Here is a 19,295-nt window from a genome sequence, read left to right as displayed (position 1 = left end):
TGAGATTTTGAGGGTCAATTTTTATAAATTATGTCAGGCAACTCTTAGCTTTAAGTTTGAAAACAGTGCTGCTAGAACATGACAATTATTGTTTTGCGCGTGGGTTACCAAAGGGACAATGAAAAGGTTATAAAATTTTGAAGAAAAAAAATTATTCCAAAAGGCTTTGCAAATTCTACCCCTGTTGGTTTTAATCAATGGCACCCGTCACTCAGACTACTCCAGCTGGTGAGAAACACAAAGAGAATATGCAAAACTTCCTGGAATATTAATTGAAAAAAAAAATGTTTTAGTTATTTTATTTACACGGGTAATGTAATATATATATATATTTTTTGGTAACCGCAATTGGGGAAATAATTCTCAAACTTTATAAAAACAAATTATCCAACAATAGTAGGATATTAGTTAGTGGGACAAATTAATAAGTTCATATGGCTATTAAATACTTTAAAATAAATTTTTGTAAGTGGTATTAGATTGGGTCGGGTACACATTATTGATAAGTTATACAAAGAAAAGGTTATATTAATAAATAATATTTAAACACAAAATCTTCGCTACAGGGGGTTGAAATTAAAACAGTATAATATTAGATTAAATTAATTTAGTTTATAAAATCTCGTGGATTTTTTTGGAACGGTTTGAAATTGTTAATGCAAAAAAAAAAATTATGAGCGTCTTAATGTAAAAAAAATATAGCGCGCTTAAAAGAGAAAAATGGTAGTTGCGAAACTGATATTTAGAGAACTCTTGGAATATATTAATTTTAATCAGTATTTATTTAAAATTTGGGTACGAGTGTCTAAATCTCAGTTCCAAAAATCTGTTCAATGTTAACTAATAATATGAGTTTGTCTCAATAGTAACACCAGCTTATTAAAGAATTATATTTAATCACATAGCATTACCAACAGGGGCTACGTTTTTAACTTGTTTTTATATAAAATACCATTGGGGCAAGGCAAAACCCTTCACTAGAAAATTTAAAAATTAATTCAAGAATCATCGCCTTTTTTCGAAACAATAGCATGGCCCTACAATCCTCCTTCCTCTCCCATTCACGGTTATTATAGTCTGGGCAACATCAAAATTTATCTCCAACCATTGTAAACCTTTAACTTGCTCGAGAATTAACAAATTTACCCAATCATAAATTACTTTAAAGGGAATATGAAACTATTAGTATATCTTTGACAGATATGATGCTCCTTTCTGGTACGAATATTGAAATTTTAAGCTTTACCCGGGGTAAATTTGATATGGATTCTTCAATCACGTTAGATCCTTTAATGTGTCTGGACTTTTTCCAAGAGCAGAACAGTGACGTCAGTCAAGTTACTGACGAATCTCTCCCTTTTTCTGATTATTGCATCACTGACCTCGTACCAGCCGTTGTCTTTTCTCACAAAGTTCACATAATGTCCCTCGGCCAACGATTGACCTTTATGAATAATCACCCCTTTAGTTTTAAAAAGCATCTTGCTCAAAGTGACATTTTGATTTTCAAAACTTGATATTTTGGTCGAAATCTTAACGGGACGACCATCTTTGTAATCGCCACGGAGAAAACACAAAAATACGTACTTCCCGCTGGATATCAATACATCACGCTCTTGTATTTTTGGGTTGTTACAAAATACGCATGGCACCTCTGTTAATCTCATCCTTTTTTCTAGAGATTTCCAATCAATTTTATCTCGGTTTTCTAGTGGAAGATTGAAAATGTTGCTTTCAACAATATTTTCCGAATTTTGTTCAACTTGACATTTGGGGCATTTGGTAAAGTTTCGCGACTTTGACCAAAAAAGATCTTTTAGAGCCTTAGAGTAATTGGCTTCCATTTCTTGACTTAGTGTCGTCAAGAGCACCATCAAAAATTCACTGGCGTCTTGTTGAACGTTTTGCGTAAAATGATTTCCGACAGCCATTCTCAGTTCCAACCCTTTACGACTGAAACTTCCTTGAGAACTCTCGATGTCGTTTATCGTGTCATGGAGGCAACGTAAAACTGGTTTTTCAACGAATGATCCATTGTAAGATTTAACCAATTCTCTTAATTCCGGCACTAATAAGAGTAGTTGCAAAACGCTATTAGAATAGCACGTTACTTGATCATCGTTAGCTAAACCTTTAAAGGGAAAACTATCCAAACTCTGTTGGGCTTTCCTTTTCTTCTTCGGTGTTTCTTCACATCTCACTTCCTCGCCTTCTAAAAGGCTTTTAGATAGTGTAGGCGCACTTCTTTTCCCACCTCTACTTTCTTTCGACTCCGTTATTTCCAAAAGAGGCAGATCTGGCCTATATTTTTTGCGAAGCCTGTTATATTCCATTATGGCTCGTCCATCCGCCTTAATTTTAGTCGGATCGAACTGTAATAGATGGAGTCCGGCTAAGGACGTCACTCTCGATAAAGCGACGTACGCCATGCCCGTTCCAAATAAATTCGGACCCAAATCCATAATGGCGCATTTTAAACTCATGCCTTGGCTTTTGTGTATCGTAATTGCGTATGCCAGGATGACGGGAAACTGGGAGCGCTTAACGTAAATGTTTGTCATGAGCAAAAATTTGACGCAAATTTTCTCAACTAAAAAGTCAGTGTTAGCGTTGTCGTTGTCGTTATTCGGTTCGCGATCTACTCTGAGAAAAATACCAACAACGTTTCCTTGTTCGTCCTTCTTGAATCCAGTTACGAAACCCATCGTACCATTTACAACGCCTTTTTCAAAACTGATATTCCTTCTGACCATTATACGGCAGCCAACGCAAAGAATTAACTCGCTCTCCAAACCGCCCGTTTTGGACGGTTCGTTTTTTAGACTTTGAAGTCTCCTCAAAATGTTTTTATTCATTTTTTTTCCATAGTCAGCGAGTCTATCCTGGCAAGGAATGACTTCAACTTTCTCGCCGTTTTTTCGCAGCATTTCGCCGTTGAATTTTTCGCACATGGCTAATTTAGGCATCAAACAAATTGGGCGAAACCCTTCATTGGACAGTTTAATGAAAAGGTCCATAGCCACCTCGATGTTTTTTCCTCGAGCAACCAATCTACTTTCTAAGGTTGCAACATCAGCTTTAGAAATATTTCCAATTCTAACTCTGCTTAAAATGTCGCCGTAACTTTGGTCGTTGGCTTGTCTAACATTTTGCGTTAGTTCATCGTATTTAAAAAACTTCCAAAGATCACTTCCTCCGATGCAATTGAATCTAAGTCTGGCTTCTTCGGAAGTGATTTTGATGAACGCGGGATTTCCTTGAACCGGAGGCAATTGGAAAAAGTCACCCAAAACAAGGATAAATACAACTCCACCAAATGGTTGGTTCATTTCCCAAAATTCGTTCAGCCTCAAGTGAACGTGAGTCAGTAACACCGACGAGACCATGGAAATTTCATCAATAATTAACAGTTTTAAATTTCCCAAAGTTTCTTTCATAATGCTCATATTGTCAGAACTTAGGGAATGGTATTCGGCAATACGCCCATGATCTACCGGCAACATTAGTAATCTGTGTAATGTTACGCCATTAACATTCAACGCTGCCAAACCCGTTGGCGCGGCAATTGCCACGCTAGCAGGATTTTGAAAGCGTCGCCTTACTGCGTTGGCGAGAGTGTCGATAAGAAACGATTTGCCAGTGCCACCAGGTCCCGACACAAAAAGGCACTTGTTTCCAGATTTTTCTCCCTCTTGGGAGAAGTGATCCATGATGTGATCATATATTCGCCTTTGATCCGAGTTTAGTAACGCCACATTGTCATCATCAGTCTCGAAATTGATTTCCATGGCAGCTTCCACATCAGCCATCGCGTGTTCAGTTTCGATAACAATTTCTTTCCCTTGTAGCGCATTTTCATCGTCTTCACTTTCGGCCTCCGATACTATGGTTTCTAGCTCGTTCGCCTTTTTAGAAGCCTTCCGTTTCTTTTCAACTTCTTTGGAAACCGACAGCTTCTCGTGATATTCTCTCATGTCTTTTAACACCGAAAGCGAGTTTTCGAAAGCATCGGCGTATGTTTCAAAATCGCCCAATAGCTCAGTTTCGTCACGCCACGGTTTGAAGAGGATCAGTAGAGCGTGACAATACTGTTCTTTCTCCTCCATCGGGTCGTGAATAAAGTGCTCTATTATGTACGGCTTAATTCTCTTTCTCATGAAACCCAGATTGTTTTTCAACTGGATGAGATTCGCATTTTTCTCGACACCCTCGGAGCGCATGGCATAATCGTAAAACTGACCAAATTCCCGCAAACTAAGATTTTCCAAGCTGTCGGGACGATTCGGATACTTGTCGTCGACGAACCCTTTTTGGCAAGTGTCCTTGCTTTCGGGGTCAGTTTCCCTCAAACGAGCGAGTTCCTTGTAACCTTTCAAAATTCTCGATCGGTTTTCTTTCAAGTTAGTGTTTATAAATTTAGTGCTGTCAGACTTGTTGTAAAGGTCTTGGCCCAGCATCATATCGAGAGCTTCATAAATTCCTATTTGCTTGCACGTCAAAGATTTCAATCTATAGGCAAATAATTTTTTGGACAAACTTTCGTTGCCTAACTCGGCAAAAGTTTGGTCCATGTCAGCCCGGTCTCCCTTTGTCACGTAAGCCGTAACATAGTTTGCCACTATTTCCGATTTGTCAGCGACAAATTGCAAATCCATGTTGGCTTTGGAAGCCAATAGTAGCGTTGGATTATAATCATTTATTAATTCTTCGTGCTGTTTTCTCGGCAAGTCGTACAACCGTTTCTGCACCTTTTTCATTTTACGGTGACGAGTAACTGATCTAACGGAATTCATAGTCGCTACGTTTGTTACGTTACGAGGGAAACCGTAACGACACACTCTCGATCCTTTTTTAGAATTTTTCACCTTCTTGTAACAACTGGAGGTGCATTTGTGAAATTGAAATTTTTTTACCAGCCGGTGCAATTCTGGACTTATCGATGCGCTTGGCATCGAACACGTGACGTGTTTTTGCACGTAATCCAAAATAGTCTCGGGCGAAGAAGTTCCAATCTTTGGAGCGTCCTTGGCCCACAAAAGCATGTGGTAGTGAGGTAAACCACGAGATTGGTATTCAACCCGCCAAAAATGATGTTCTATCATGCCAAGAACTGGATTTTGCTTACACAAGACAAAGTTGTTTAGCAGCGACCTCACTTTGTTGTGAAAGTGCAAATTTACGCTAAGCGGATCCAAATTCAACAATTCAGCCACCGTCATCGACTCTATTCCTGGAACGTCTGAATTCACTTTTCTCAAGTGATCGTGCAGTTCCATATCATCGTATTCGGCCGGATTAAAAGTTAAAAGCCAGGTGGGAGGACCAAATTCCCGAATCATCGCTAAAACGTTTCTAAGAACTTTATACCAGTAGTCCTTAGTTCCTCGAATATGACCCAAGAAAGTAGCTAAATTACTCTCAAGTTCTTTATCGCCAGATTCAACGCGACTGAGCAAATTTTCAACCCCAATAGGCATGGGTTTTTTTACACGAAGAACGTAGTTCAAACTGCTAGAAATCGCTTTCATTTCGCATTCTTGATAAGAATGGAACAGATAGGCGTAATCTCGTCTAAAAATTGGACTCTTGTTCAAAAAACGGGATAAACGATACTCGGTTTCCGTTATTTTCCCAAATGGTCTATCATCGTGCTTGCCAAAGCGACCCTTAGGGAACAAATGAACAAAGCTCATGTATTCCAAGTTTTTGTCCCAAGTGCTAACTGGCTCGGCTTCGACGCGCTTCATTTGGTAAGCGCCCAGTAAATCTTTCGGTGGTTGAACGTTCACTGGATGAATAGAGTAATGATCGTACAGATCATTGGCTTCACCCTCAGATAGTTTTCGCAACAAAGCCTCGGGCTGTGTTAAAATTTTGTAGGCGTTGCCTGGTGCAAGCCTAGACTGATTTTCATCCTGCTCCTGTATGTTCGAAGCGTTTTGGTCACCTTGGACGTCGTGACTACTATCCGCTGGCCCTTCTGTTTGAAGCGCAGCGGAAGCGCGTGTCAACGCATCGGATACATCATTAATTAACGCAAGTGGATCTGTTACGCTCAGTAATTCTTCGGGAGTCAATGAATTTTCATTTCCATCAATTTCTTGCGTGCCACAAATATATTCCTCATTCATTGTCGAAATATCAATGTCTTTGTAAAAAGGGTTTATCTTTTTCAGCACACTGAATGCTTTCAACACTTTTTCGAGGCAAACAACCTGTTGCCAAACTTTTTTGTCCGCTGTGGGAACGCCATTCACCAAGATATGCAGTTCGTGATTTTTGGGCACCGTCTTGGGAATCATCTTCAAATTTTTCTCCACGGGTATTGGAAGATAAATTACTCTTCCCTTCAAAGCTTTAACCGTGCCAAATTGCATGTTGGAGTTGGTTTTAGTGCCTAACCGCACCACAGTGTGGAAGGCTTTCACAAGTTGAATTAAAACTTTCTCGAACATGTTTAAATTGGTGACATCTGGCGGAGGATTGTCAACTGCCAAGTTGTTCAGAAAACTTCTGTTGGGAACTTTACCCTTTCCCAAATCCGTAGCGCAGTAACGACATAGAAGCATGTCCGCTTCTCTAGCGTCCGAATTATTCATTATCCAGCCAGCTCTTAAAATCAGATAGGCCTCGTTCTCAAAAACAGCACTGTTTACCAATTTTTCTACTGCTCTTAAATCAGATTTTTTCAATAATCTTAAACAGCAGTCGCAGGGCGTGTCGTGAAACTCGTTGGTGTTTAGCATTGCCCGAGCGAATTGATTCTCGTAAAGACTCAAGATTTCACTTTCATCGAGACTCGGCCGAGGAGCGTTAACGCTTCCTTCAGGAGCATCGTTTTGTTCCTTATTTAAATTTTTCCCACGTGTAGCAAGGGTTTTCCTTAATTCCGCCATGACATTCGTCACAGACTCGTAATCACCACTTTCAATTTCAGTTGAGATTTTAGTTAACGCGTTGAGTAACGCTTTGACGTGATAAATATTATTCAGAATATTTCTAATTCCCGAATAGTGAGGAGCCAGTTCAGCGAAAGCACGCAAATAACTTTGGCACTCTTCGCTATCAGCGCAGTAAGCAGTGTGTCCTAGGAACGGAACTATTCTCACAACTATTTCGTCTCCATCTGGTGGTATAAACACGTTTGATTTTTTGCAAAATTCTTTTCTTAATTCGCAAAGGTCCAAATCAGACTCAAAAATTTTAGTCAAAGATTTTTCATTCGCATTGGCAACTGTGTTTACGAAAGCTAGTACTTTTGCAATGGCTCGAGTTCGAACATTACAAATATCACTGCATTCCCAATATACAGTTTTGTTTTGGGTTTCAATAAACCAACCTTCATTGATCACAAAATTTGCTTTTGGATTCTTCTCTTCAGTTTCAACAATGTTGAAAAGATTCGTAACATCTCCCGATTCATTAACTTGTAAAACTAGTTCAACATTACTAGTTGCGTTATTGTTTTTCATGTCAACGATATTTCCCATTTCGTCAACAAACAATTCTTTAGTCGAAGTGGTAACACGGTCTCTCAGAACTTTTCGTACACGACCATCAGAATCCAATTGAAAAATTTTGCCGTAATGTGACTCATCGTCATTTTTCAATATTTTACCATTATTTCCAATCGGATAATAGGTAGTTTCATGGAAATAGGCCTCTTTCATGCTACTGTGAAGCCTTTTACCACCCACAACTTCTGTCAAATTGTCACAAGTGACTGACCCAATTTCTTTGATTTTTTTGACAAAATCCTTAAATTCACTAACTATCCTCGTTACTTGGGCGTGGTAAGCCGAATATAATTGCCTTTTGAAATGCAATATTCTACCAGCTAGCACTTGGCATTTTAGGTTGTGAGAGATAGACTTCGTGCGTTGTTTTTTAGTCTCACCGTTGAAAGACTCTGACGCCGCCAGTCTTTCAGTTAGACGTTTGACTAGAAACCTTTTATAGCTTTCAGCTATAATTTTTTTGTTTTTCGTTTTGAAAATTCCCGCATTGAGAAGCTTTTTTGCAAAACCAAACTTATCTTGTTTAGTGGGTTTCATATATTTTTTTTTATTTTTTGATTGGGAACCCACATTAGTAGTGCCACCACGTGGTTTAGTCCAATTTTTTTTTTCGCAATACCAAGGCCAGATTTACGCGCAACTTGATTATTTGCGTATTTTCTCTGAAAGCACTCCTTCTTTTTCAAATAGTGCTTTTTAAGGCAAAGTTGCCTACTTTGCTTCTTTTGCAAAGCTTTACTCTCAGCTTGCAATTTTAAGTTAGCTTCTGTTCTAGATTTCCCCATTGCAAGGCGTTTTTTTTCCGCTTAGCTTGTTCTCGAGTAACCATTTTAAATAGTCAAGAATGGCTGTCACAATAATGTATTTAATAATATATTGCAACGGGTTTTGCAAATATGTTTGTTACACCCAGCAGTTCACAAGGAACTTTTTAAGAACTCTTTGAATTGGCAAAGGTACACACAGAACCCTTTAAATTTGCAAAGGTACACAAAGAAACCCTTGAATTTGCAAAGGTACACAAAGAAACCCTTGAATTTGCAAAGGTACACAAAGAAACCCTTGAATTTGCAGAGGTACACAAAGAAACCCTTGAATTTGCAAAGGTACACAAAGAAACCCTTGAATTTGCAAAGGTACACAAAGAAACCCTTTAAATTTGCAAAGGTACACAAAGAAACCCTTGAATTTGCAAAGGTACACAAAGAAACCCTTGAATTTGCAAAGGTACACAAAGAAACCCTTGAATTTGCAAAGGTACACAAAGAAACCCTTGAATTTGCAAAGGTACACAAAGAAACCCTTGAATTTGCAAAGGTACACAAAGAAACCCTTGAATTTGCAAAGGTACACAAAGAAACCCTTGAATTTGCAAAGGTACACAAAGAACCCTTTGCAAAACACTCAGATTTCAATGATGTAGGTAATAATGAAATGTGAGTAATAAAAAATAGGCTTATCATAAACTTTAACAAAAGGAAAATTGGAAAGAAAAAAATAATTGAGCACAAACGATGTATGAAGTTGGTTTAAATAACCAACTTATTAACCCATAAAATACTTCTAAATATAATTTGAAGTAATAGATATAATTAAATACAGGTTTTTAATAGAGGAATACGAACCTTAAGCCTGGCTTCGGAAAGTTGCCGCCTAAAAGTGAACTTTGAAGAGGCAGAGTTCGTAAGGGTGTAGCCCACTCGATCACGCAAGTGCGTGCAACTTGCGTGATCGAGTGGGGCAGTGAGCTCAAAAATAGGATAATGCCCTGAGTGGGGTGTGGTAAGGGCGAAAAGCCGAAAAAAAGTGAACTTTAAAGAGGGGGAAGGTGCCCTATTAAAAATCAAAATTGCGGCTGTATGTAAGGAAGTTTTACTAGTTAAACCTTGTTTAAATCTATCACATAAGGGTAGTTTTTAGGTTTTAACGGGCAAAATTATAATTACATTTATATCATAGAATTGAACGTTGTTGAACAAACGATTATTCTCCTTTTGGAGTATATAGAGTTTGTAGAAAGTGGCAGAAAGAGATGTTAGTGGAAAGAGCCCAAGTCTTAAAGTATAAGTATGCAGTCATAAAAGGGAAGAAAACGGTTTAAAAATTAAAGCAATTTGCTTGAAAACAATGACATGAGGTGAGATGTTTGTTTGAATATTTTTGGAAATTTCAAAACATGCTCCTGCAAATCTGTGTTTTATGTCAGGATTGGTTATAAACCCAGATTTCCCATTCATGGGAGCTTCACCTGATAACAAAATTTCTTGCGAATGCTGCGGTCTTGGATTATTAGAAATCAAATGCCCTTATTCAGTAAGAGAAATAAAAATAGACGAGTATGCAACTACGAAATCTTCATGCTTGGAATATTGTTAACAAACGAAGAAGTATAAACTGTCCTCTAGTTACGCTTACTATTATCAAGTACAAACCCAAATGATGATCCGTGATAGAAGTTATTGTGATTTTTGTCATTTGGACACTGAATGAAGTCAAAATTGAAAGAATTTTACCTGACTGAACTTTGGGAAGAAATAATTCAAAAATGTACAAAAAATTTTTACAAGTGCATATTATTAGAATTGGTTTGTAAGCATTTTAGAAGAAATGTTCTCTATAATGGCATTAGAGAAATTCCAGTGAACTCTCTAGCCGCAATTGTAAAAATCTGGTCAATAAAAAGTATTGTTATTGCGGTAAAGGGGAAGAGGGGAGAATGATAGCTTGTGATAATGAGAACTGTGATAGAAATAGTTTCATAATAACTTTCATTACATATCTTTAAAAATTACAAAGGCCCCAAGTACAAAATATTTTCTAAAAACCAACCCAAAAACCGAGGTAGAGGTAGACCAGGAAAGAAAAAGTGATAAAACTTAATTTGTGATAATTTTTATTCCTTCCACCTTAATTGTGCAATAAAAAATTTAAAATTTGCAAAAATATACTATGAACATCTTAAATCTAATCAAATGGTACTACAGAATTGATGGAAGGCAAGTATAATAAACGGTCCTCGTTTCATTTGATTGTATTTTTTGAAGTCTTCATAAAAATTTATATTTTCTATGGTTAGATCAGTTTGAATTTCGGCAGTTTTGTATGTATTATTGCTTGTCTGACTCGATGCCTCCACCATTTTAACATTAGCTTGAACAGATGCATTTAAAAAAAGTGGTACGCATTGACAAGCAACTTCAGTTCTTCCAGAATCTTCAATTCTGTCTTCAAGAATGCTTATTTCCATAATCACAGAATCATCTAGACTGTCTACCGTTAACACAGAATCATCTTGACTATCTTCCGTTAACACAGAAACGAAGAGATCATTTCCCAATGATGACATTGAGATCGCATTTTCACTTTTTGATTCCAATTCTCTCTTCTTCTCAGAACGCTCTAAATACCGATTATGTAAATCTAGTCTAGATTTTGGAGATCTTAAGCTTTGCACACTTCTATATCCCAGGAAAAGTGATGGAACCCAATCAGGGTGCGTCTCATCCTCCAAATTTGATGGTTTTCCTAAATTAAAATACATTGCATTAATGAAAAAATTTTAAAACTTGTACCATTTCTTTAATTTTAGTATTTCTTACCTGAAATAAAATGACGACTACATATTCTATGCCATTTCTGTATTAGATCAAAAGTTGAAAATTTTTTTTCAAGATGAAGGGCGTTAACCCAAGCCTGCCTTCTTTTACGCGAAAGTTCTTCAATATAAGGCCCATATTTCTTATTTACACAAGGAAAACAGTAAAACGAAATCCCCTTATCTTTTTCCGTGCGACTTTTACACTTAAAAACTGAACAATAAACCATTTTTAACTAAAATATTAATTAAAATTGCTAAGCCTGTGCCACTCTATGAGGATTTTAAAGGAAAACTCATTTGTCGTCTGCTACGTCAGACTCACTCAGAATCTGGCAGCCCGAAACCGGAAATAAGCACAGGACAGTGGACATTGTCCAATAAAATTTTAAAATGTCCCATAACTTTTTTTTAAACTATGGACAGTTTGACCAATGAGTATCCCGAAATTTTGATATCTTGACTATGGAGAAGCGAGAATATTTTGGCACGCACACTCCAGTTACAATGTCCTATAAATTTTCGAGTCAAATAGGGGGTCACTGGACACACGTCCTATAAGAAATATTTCTTATTTCCAACCCTGATTGCAAACCAGCAAAAACAATTTTGATTGGTCGGTTACGAAAGTTCTAAAGACCACCACTAACCTAGCTAGCGCTGAAGACGAATTATTGGGGGCAGCACTGTAGAGCGTCTTTTTTCAAAAAAATTAATAATCATAACTGTCAAAAAATATAAATTTAATAAACCAAAACTTTTTAAAATGTATTAAACCAAAAATATTTAAAAATGTAATAAAACAAAAAATATTTAAAATGTAACAAAATAAACATTAATAAAACTTGTTAAAAGTGTTTGAGATAAATTATAAATCTGGGGTCCATTAGTTAACAAAATAAGGTGTGCTGTCATTACTTTCCTTGGAAAATCACTGTTAACGACAGTGCTTTTTCTTATGTTTAATAGTTTGCAAGGTATAAAAAGATGTTACGTTGGCGAGAAATATGTGGATATCTTCTGTAGAAAGCGTGGTTTTTCATAAAGCCTTACCTAATTTAAGATTTTAATCATTTGGGTAGAATTATTAGTTCAAAATATTCCTAAATCCAATTACAGTCAAAGCTTCCTGACATTTAAAATGTAGTTTGGTCTAAAAGCTATAAGGAGCTAACAACTGGCTAGGGGGAACAGATAGTCTGACGTCACACAGCCCCTCTCTGGTTGGAATTTTTGCGAGTAGAATACTGTTTCCAACCGTTAGGGGGGATGAAACTCCAGTAAGAGATAGAAGGGTGTGACGTTTCAGGGTCAGAACTGTTAGCTCCCTATTGTCTCCGTCATGAGTTCCCATATCAGAAGGGGAAAAGAAGTATTATATTCTTCCCCATAATATTTATCAAATTATTATTAATTTATTAATTTCTTTATCAACTTGCGTTAATCATTTCCTTCCTAACATAACTAATTAAAAGATTATTAATTTCTTTATCAACTTGCGTAAATCATTTCCTTCCTAACATAACTAATTAAAAGATTATTAATTTCTTTATCATCAACTTGCGTTAATCATTTCCTTCCTAACATAACTAATTAAAAGATTATTAATTTCTTTATCAACTTGCGTTAATCATTTCCTTCCTAACATAACTAATTAAAAGATTATTAATTTCTTTATCAACTTGCGTTAATCATTTCCTTCCTAACATAACTAATTAAAAGATTATTAATTTCTTTATCATCAACTTGCGTAAATCATTTCCTTCCTAACATAACTAATTAAAAGATTATTAATTTCTTTATCAACTTGCGTTAATCATTTCCTTCCTAACATAACTAATTAAAAGATTATTAATTTCTTTATCAACTTGCGTTAATCATTTCCTTCCTAACATAACTAATTAAAAGATTATTAATTTCTTTATCATCAACTTGCGTAAATCATTTCCTTCCTAACATAACTAATTAAAAGATTATTAATTTCTTTATCAACTTGCGTTAATCATTTCCTTCCTAACATAACTAATTAAAAGATTATTAATTTCTTTATCAACTTGCGTAAATCATTTCCTTCCTAACATAACTAATTAAAAGATTATTAATTTCTTTATCAACTTGCGTTAATCATTTCCTTCCTAACATAACTAATTAAAAGATTATTAATTTCTTTATCAACTTGCGTAAATCATTTCCTTCCTAACATAACTAATTAAAAGATTATTAATTTCTTTATGAACTTGCGTAAATCATTTCCTTCCTAACATAACTAATTAAAAGATTATTAATTTCTTTATCATCAACTTGCGTAAATCATTTCCAATCAAAAGATTATTAATTTCTTTATCAACTTGCGTAAATCATTTCCTTTCTAACATAATTAATCAAAAGATTATTAATTTCTTTATCAACTTGCGTTAATCATTTCCATCTATTATTATTATTATTAGTTCCAAACCATTGTTTGTTGGATGGCTCACTAATAGTGGTTTTGTTCGAAACTGAGCTTCATTCATGAAATATTACATATAACCACAATTAATATAACTTGTTAAAAGTGTGTTTGAGTTAAATTATAAATATGTAAACTATTAATTAAGAAAATAAGGTTTGCTGTCAATACTTTCCAGAAAATCACCGTTAATGGCAATAGTATTTATTGTATTTAATAGTTTACAAGGTAAACAAACGTGTTACGTTGGTGAGGAATATGTGTATAAATCTTCTGTAGTGAGCGTTGTTTTTCATAAAGCATTACCAAATGAAACATTTTAATCATTTAGGTAGAATACAAGGTTTTAATTAATACAATGGAACCCTGATTTGAGTAAATAAATAACGGCATTTTTAACTATCACTACTGTTACCTATGCTTACGAAATAAATAAAGCATAAATTCATAGCATAATACAAAGCAGACTTCGAAGACAGAGCATATATGAGGAAACCAGGATGGGAAATAAGATTGACGGGCCTGGTGCACTATGGATATTGTTTTGACCAAGGCTTAGAGAAATTAATTCACCATGGCTGCGCACCACGATTAGAAGCATTAAAGGGGCTGAAGCGACCAAGGCTTAGCGCAATTTCACGGGTTTCACCGCCTTAAAAAAAGTGGCAAGTTTAGAAACAGATTGTGGGACAATAGAAAGGTGGAAAATTATGAAATTAGGCTTATATTAAAACTTGAAACCTACTTTATATTATATTTAAAATCTATCCATCAGCAAATCCTCAAAAAATAACGCTTCCTTCAGGAGCATCGTTTTGTTCTTTATTTAAATTTTTCCCACGTGTAGCAAGGGTTTTCCTTAATTCCGCCATGACATTCGTCACAGACTCGTAATCACCACTTTCAATTTCAGTTGAGATTTTAGTTAACGCGTTGAGTAACGCTTTGACGTGATAAATATTATTCAGAATATTTCTAATTCCCGAATAGTGAGGAGCCAGTTCAGCGAAAGCACGCAAATAACTTTGGCACTCTTCGCTATCAGCGCAGTAAGCAGTGTGTCCTAGGAACGGAACTATTCTCACAACTATTTCGTCTCCATCTGGTGGTATAAACACGTTTGATTTTTTGCAAAATTCTTTTCTTAATTCGCAAAGGTCCAAATCAGACTCAAAAATTTTAGTCAAAGATTTTTCATTCGCATTGGCAACTGTGTTTACGAAAGCTAGTACTTTTGCAATGGCTCGAGTTCGAACATTACAAATATCACTGCATTCCCAATATACAGTTTTGTTTTGGGTTTCAATAAACCAACCTTCATTGATCACAAAATTTGCTTTTGGATTCTTCTCTTCAGTTTCAACAATGTTGAAAAGATTCGTAACATCTCCCGATTCATTAACTTGTAAAACTAGTTCAACATTACTAGTTGCGTTATTGTTTTTCATGTCAACGATATTTCCCATTTCGTCAACAAACAATTCTTTAGTCGAAGTGGTAACACGGTCTCTCAGAACTTTTCGTACACGACCATCAGAATCCAATTGAAAAATTTTGCCGTAATGTGACTCATCGTCATTTTTCAATATTTTACCATTATTTCCAATCGGATAATAGGTAGTTTCATGGAAATAGGCCTCTTTCATGCTACTGTGAAGCCTTTTACCACCCACAACTTCTGTCAAATTGTCACAAGTGACTGACCCAATTTCTTTGATTTTTTTGACAAAATCCTTAAATTCACTAACTATCCTCGTTACTTGGGCGTGGTAAGCCGAATATAATTGCCTTTTGAAATGCAATATTCTACCAGCTAGCACTTGGCATTTTAGGTTGTGAGAGATAGACTTCGTGCGTTGTTTTTTAGTCTCACCGTTGAAAGACTCTGACGCCGCCAGTCTTTCAGTTAGACGTTTGACTAGAAACCTTTTATAGCTTTCAGCTATAATTTTTTTGTTTTTCGTTTTGAAAATTCCCGCATTGAGAAGCTTTTTTGCAAAACCAAACTTATCTTGTTTAGTGGGTTTCATATATTTTTTTTTATTTTTTGATTGGGAACCCACATTAGTAGTGCCACCACGTGGTTTAGTCCAATTTTTTTTTTCGCAATACCAAGGCCAGATTTACGCGCAACTTGATTATTTGCGTATTTTCTCTGAAAGCACTCCTTCTTTTTCAAATAGTGCTTTTTAAGGCAAAGTTGCCTACTTTGCTTCTTTTGCAAAGCTTTACTCTCAGCTTGCAATTTTAAGTTAGCTTCTGTTCTAGATTTCCCCATTGCAAGGCGTTTTTTTTTCCGCTTAGCTTGTTCTCGAGTAACCATTTTAAATAGTCAAGAATGGCTGTCACAATAATGTATTTAATAATATATTGCAACGGGTTTTGCAAATATGTTTGTTACACCCAGCAGTTCACAAGGAACTTTTTAAGAACTCTTTGAATTGGCAAAGGTACACACAGAACCCTTTAAATTTGCAAAGGTACACAAAGAAACCCTTGAATTTGCAAAGGTACACAATGAAACCCTTGAATTTGCAAAGGTACACAAAGAAACCCTTGAATTTGCAGAGGTACACAAAGAAACCCTTGAATTTGCAAAGGTACACAAAGAAACCCTTGAATTTGCAAAGGTACACAAAGAAACCCTTTAAATTTGCAAAGGTACACAAAGAAACCCTTGAATTTGCAAAGGTACACAAAGAAACCCTTGAATTTGCAAAGGTACACAAAGAAACCCTTGAGTTTGCAAAGGTACACAAAGAAACCCTTGAATTTGCAAAGGTACACAAAGAAACCCTTGAATTTGCAAAGGTACACAAAGAAACCCTTGAATTTGCAAAGGTACACAAAGAAACCCTTGAATTTGCAAAGGTACACAAAGAACCCTTTGCAAAACACTCAGATTTCAATGATGTAGGTAATAATGAAATGTGAGTAATAAAAAATAGGCTTATCATAAACTTTAACAAAAGGAAAATTGGAAAGAAAAAAATAATTGAGCACAAACGATGTATGAAGTTGGTTTAAATAACCAACTTATTAACCCATAAAATACTTCTAAATATAATTTGAAGTAATAGATATAATTAAATACAGGTTTTTAATAGAGGAATACGAACCTTAAGCCTGGCTTCGGAAAGTTGCCGCCTAAAAGTGAACTTTGAAGAGGCAGAGTTCGTAAGGGTGTAGCCCACTCGATCACGCAAGTGCGTGCAACTTGCGTGATCGAGTGGGGCAGTGAGCTCAAAAATAGGATAATGTGCTCCCTGAGTGGGGTGTGGTAAGGGCGAAAAGCCGAAAAAAAGTGAACTTTAAAGAGGGGGAAGGTGCCCTATTAAAAATCAAAATTGCGGCTGTATGTAAGGAAGTTTTACTAGTTAAACCTTGTTTAAATCTATCACATAAGGGTAGTTTTTAGGTTTTAACGGGCAAAATTATAATTACATTTATATCATAGAATTGAACGTTGTTGAACAAACGATTATTCTCCTTTTGGAGTATATAGAGTTTGTAGAAAGTGGCAGAAAGAGATGTTAGTGGAAAGAGCCCAAGTCTTAAAGTATAAGTATGCAGTCATAAAAGGGAAGAAAACGGTTTAAAAATTAAAGCAATTTGCTTGAAAACAATGACATGAGGTGAGATGTTTGTTTGAATATTTTTGGAAATTTCAAAACATGCTCCTGCAAATCTGTGTTTTATGTCAGGATTGGTTATAAACCCAGATTTCCCATTCATGGGAGCTTCACCTGATAACAAAATTTCTTGCGAATGCTGCGGTCTTGGATTATTAGAAATCAAATGCCCTTATTCAGTAAGAGAAATAAAAATAGACGAGTATGCAACTACGAAATCTTCATGCTTGGAATATTGTTAACAAACGAAGAAGTATAAACTGTCCTCTAGTTACGCTTACTATTATCAAGTACAAACCCAAATGATGATCCGTGATAGAAGTTATTGTGATTTTTGTCATTTGGACACTGAATGAAGTCAAAATTGAAAGAATTTTACCTGACTGAACTTTGGGAAGAAATAATTCAAAAATGTACAAAAAATTTTTACAAGTGCATATTATTAGAATTGGTTTGTAAGCATTTTAGAAGAAATGTTCTCTATAATGGCATTAGAGAAATTCCAGTGAACTCTCTAGCCGCAATTGTAAAAATCTGGTCAATAAAAAGTATTGTTATTGCGGTAAAGGGGAAGAGGGGAGAATGATAGCTTGTGATAATGAGAACTGTGATAGAAATAGTTTCATAATAACTTTCATTACATATCTTTAAAAATTACAAAGGCCCCAAGTACAAAATATTTTCTAAAAACCAACCCAAAAACCGAGGTAGAGGTAGACCAGGAAAGAAAAAGTGATAAAACTTAATTTGTGATAATTTTTATTCCTTCCACCTTAATTGTGCAATAAAAAATTTAAAATTTGCAAAAATATACTATGAACATCTTAAATCTAATCAAATGGTACTACAGAATTGATGGAAGGCAAGTATAATAAACGGTCCTCGTTTCATTTGATTGTATTTTTTGAAGTCTTCATAAAAATTTATATTTTCTATGGTTAGATCAGTTTGAATTTCGGCAGTTTTGTATGTATTATTGCTTGTCTGACTCGATGCCTCCACCATTTTAACATTAGCTTGAACAGATGCATTTAAAAAAAGTGGTACGCATTGACAAGCAACTTCAGTTCTTCCAGAATCTTCAATTCTGTCTTCAAGAATGCTTATTTCCATAATCACAGAATCATCTAGACTGTCTACCGTTAACACAGAATCATCTTGACTATCTTCCGTTAACACAGAAACGAAGAGATCATTTCCCAATGATGACATTGAGATCGCATTTTCACTTTTTGATTCCAATTCTCTCTTCTTCTCAGAACGCTCTAAATACCGATTATGTAAATCTAGTCTAGATTTTGGAGATCTTAAGCTTTGCACACTTCTATATCCCAGGAAAAGTGATGGAACCCAATCAGGGTGCGTCTCATCCTCCAAATTTGATGGTTTTCCTAAATTAAAATACATTGCATTAATGAAAAAATTTTAAAACTTGTACCATTTCTTTAATTTTAGTATTTCTTACCTGAAATAAAATGACGACTACATATTCTATGCCATTTCTGTATTAGATCAAAAGTTGAAAATTTTTTTTCAAGATGAAGGGCGTTAACCCAAGCCTGCCTTCTTTTACGCGAAAGTTCTTCAATATAAGGCCCATATTTCTTATTTACACAAGGAAAACAGTAAAACGAAATCCCCTTATCTTTTTCCGTGCGACTTTTACACTTAAAAACTGAACAATAAACCATTTTTAACTAAAATATTAATTAAAATTGCTAAGCCTGTGCCACTCTATGAGGATTTTAAAGGAAAACTCATTTGTCGTCTGCTACGTCAGACTCACTCAGAATCTGGCAGCCCGAAACCGGAAATAAGCACAGGACAGTGGACATTGTCCAATAAAATTTTAAAATGTCCCATAACTTTTTTTTAAACTATGGACAGTTTGACCAATGAGTATCCCGAAATTTTGATATCTTGACTATGGAGAAGCGAGAATATTTTGGCACGCACACTCCAGTTACAATGTCCTATAAATTTTCGAGTCAAATAGGGGGTCACTGGACACACGTCCTATAAGAAATATTTCTTATTTCCAACCCTGATTGCAAACCAGCAAAAACAATTTTGATTGGTCGGTTACGAAAGTTCTAAAGACC

The 19,295-nt window shown here is 35.6% G+C and overlaps 2 protein-coding genes and 3 long non-coding RNA genes across 9 annotated transcripts; 2 read left to right on the top strand and 3 right to left on the bottom strand.

Annotated features, from left to right (window-relative positions):
- Positions 1-9,283: 9,283 nt before the first annotated feature.
- LOC149696140 (uncharacterized) lies at positions 9,284-11,247 on the top strand. Of its 3 annotated transcripts, none has more exons than XR_016382549.1 (4): positions 9,284-9,378; positions 9,477-9,654; positions 9,724-11,010; positions 11,107-11,247. It is a non-coding gene; the product is annotated as an uncharacterized LOC149696140 (long non-coding RNA). The 3 variants fall into 3 exon arrangements; XR_016382550.1 differs by having other exon boundaries at positions 9,292-9,654; positions 9,724-10,694; positions 10,773-11,010; XR_016382548.1 differs by having other exon boundaries at positions 9,292-9,654.
- LOC149696139 (uncharacterized) lies at positions 10,394-11,342 on the bottom strand. Its single transcript, XM_089867462.1, has 2 exons — positions 11,117-11,342; positions 10,394-11,042 (listed from the first exon to the last, which is right to left on the bottom strand). The coding sequence occupies exons 1-2, from the start codon at positions 11,340-11,342 to the stop codon at positions 10,486-10,488; spliced, it is 783 nt and encodes a 260-aa protein (XP_089723588.1). The 3' UTR covers positions 10,394-10,485.
- Positions 11,343-13,729: 2,387 nt separating this feature from the next.
- LOC149696138 (uncharacterized) lies at positions 13,730-14,362 on the bottom strand. The gene is made up of 2 exons (XR_016382551.1): positions 14,307-14,362; positions 13,730-14,213 (listed from the first exon to the last, which is right to left on the bottom strand). It is a non-coding gene; the product is annotated as an uncharacterized LOC149696138 (long non-coding RNA).
- Positions 14,363-16,333: 1,971 nt separating this feature from the next.
- Positions 16,334-18,789, top strand: LOC149696137 (uncharacterized). Of its 3 annotated transcripts, none has more exons than XR_016382545.1 (4): positions 16,334-16,920; positions 17,019-17,196; positions 17,266-18,552; positions 18,649-18,789. It is a non-coding gene; the product is annotated as an uncharacterized LOC149696137 (long non-coding RNA). The 3 variants fall into 3 exon arrangements; XR_016382546.1 differs by having other exon boundaries at positions 16,334-17,196; positions 17,266-18,236; positions 18,315-18,552; XR_016382544.1 differs by having other exon boundaries at positions 16,334-17,196.
- LOC149696136 (uncharacterized) lies at positions 17,936-18,884 on the bottom strand. Its single transcript, XM_089867461.1, has 2 exons — positions 18,659-18,884; positions 17,936-18,584 (listed from the first exon to the last, which is right to left on the bottom strand). Exons 1-2 carry the CDS (start codon positions 18,882-18,884, stop codon positions 18,028-18,030), a joined length of 783 nt encoding a protein of 260 aa, XP_089723587.1. The 3' UTR covers positions 17,936-18,027.
- Positions 18,885-19,295: the final 411 nt, after the last annotated feature.

This window comes from Phalangium opilio, unplaced genomic scaffold (genome assembly GCF_054372755.1).
Source record: "Phalangium opilio isolate 3A_F unplaced genomic scaffold, DU_Popi_V2 ptg000022l_1, whole genome shotgun sequence".
NCBI classification, from domain to species: Eukaryota; Metazoa; Arthropoda; class Arachnida; order Opiliones; family Phalangiidae; genus Phalangium; species Phalangium opilio.
The sequence above is the reverse complement of the archived record's forward strand: the minus strand, read 5'-3'. Positions and strand labels throughout refer to the sequence as shown.

Coding starts and splice junctions, on each gene's coding strand:
- LOC149696136 (XM_089867461.1), bottom strand. CDS start 18,884: ATGGTTTATTGTTCAGTTTTTAAGTGTAAAAGTCGCACGGAAAAAGAT. Junction 18,585..18,658: donor TAGTCGTCATTTTATTTCAG/GTAAGAAATACT, acceptor ATTTTAATTTAG/GAAAACCATCAAATTTGGAG.
- LOC149696139 (XM_089867462.1), bottom strand. CDS start 11,342: ATGGTTTATTGTTCAGTTTTTAAGTGTAAAAGTCGCACGGAAAAAGAT. Junction 11,043..11,116: donor TAGTCGTCATTTTATTTCAG/GTAAGAAATACT, acceptor ATTTTAATTTAG/GAAAACCATCAAATTTGGAG.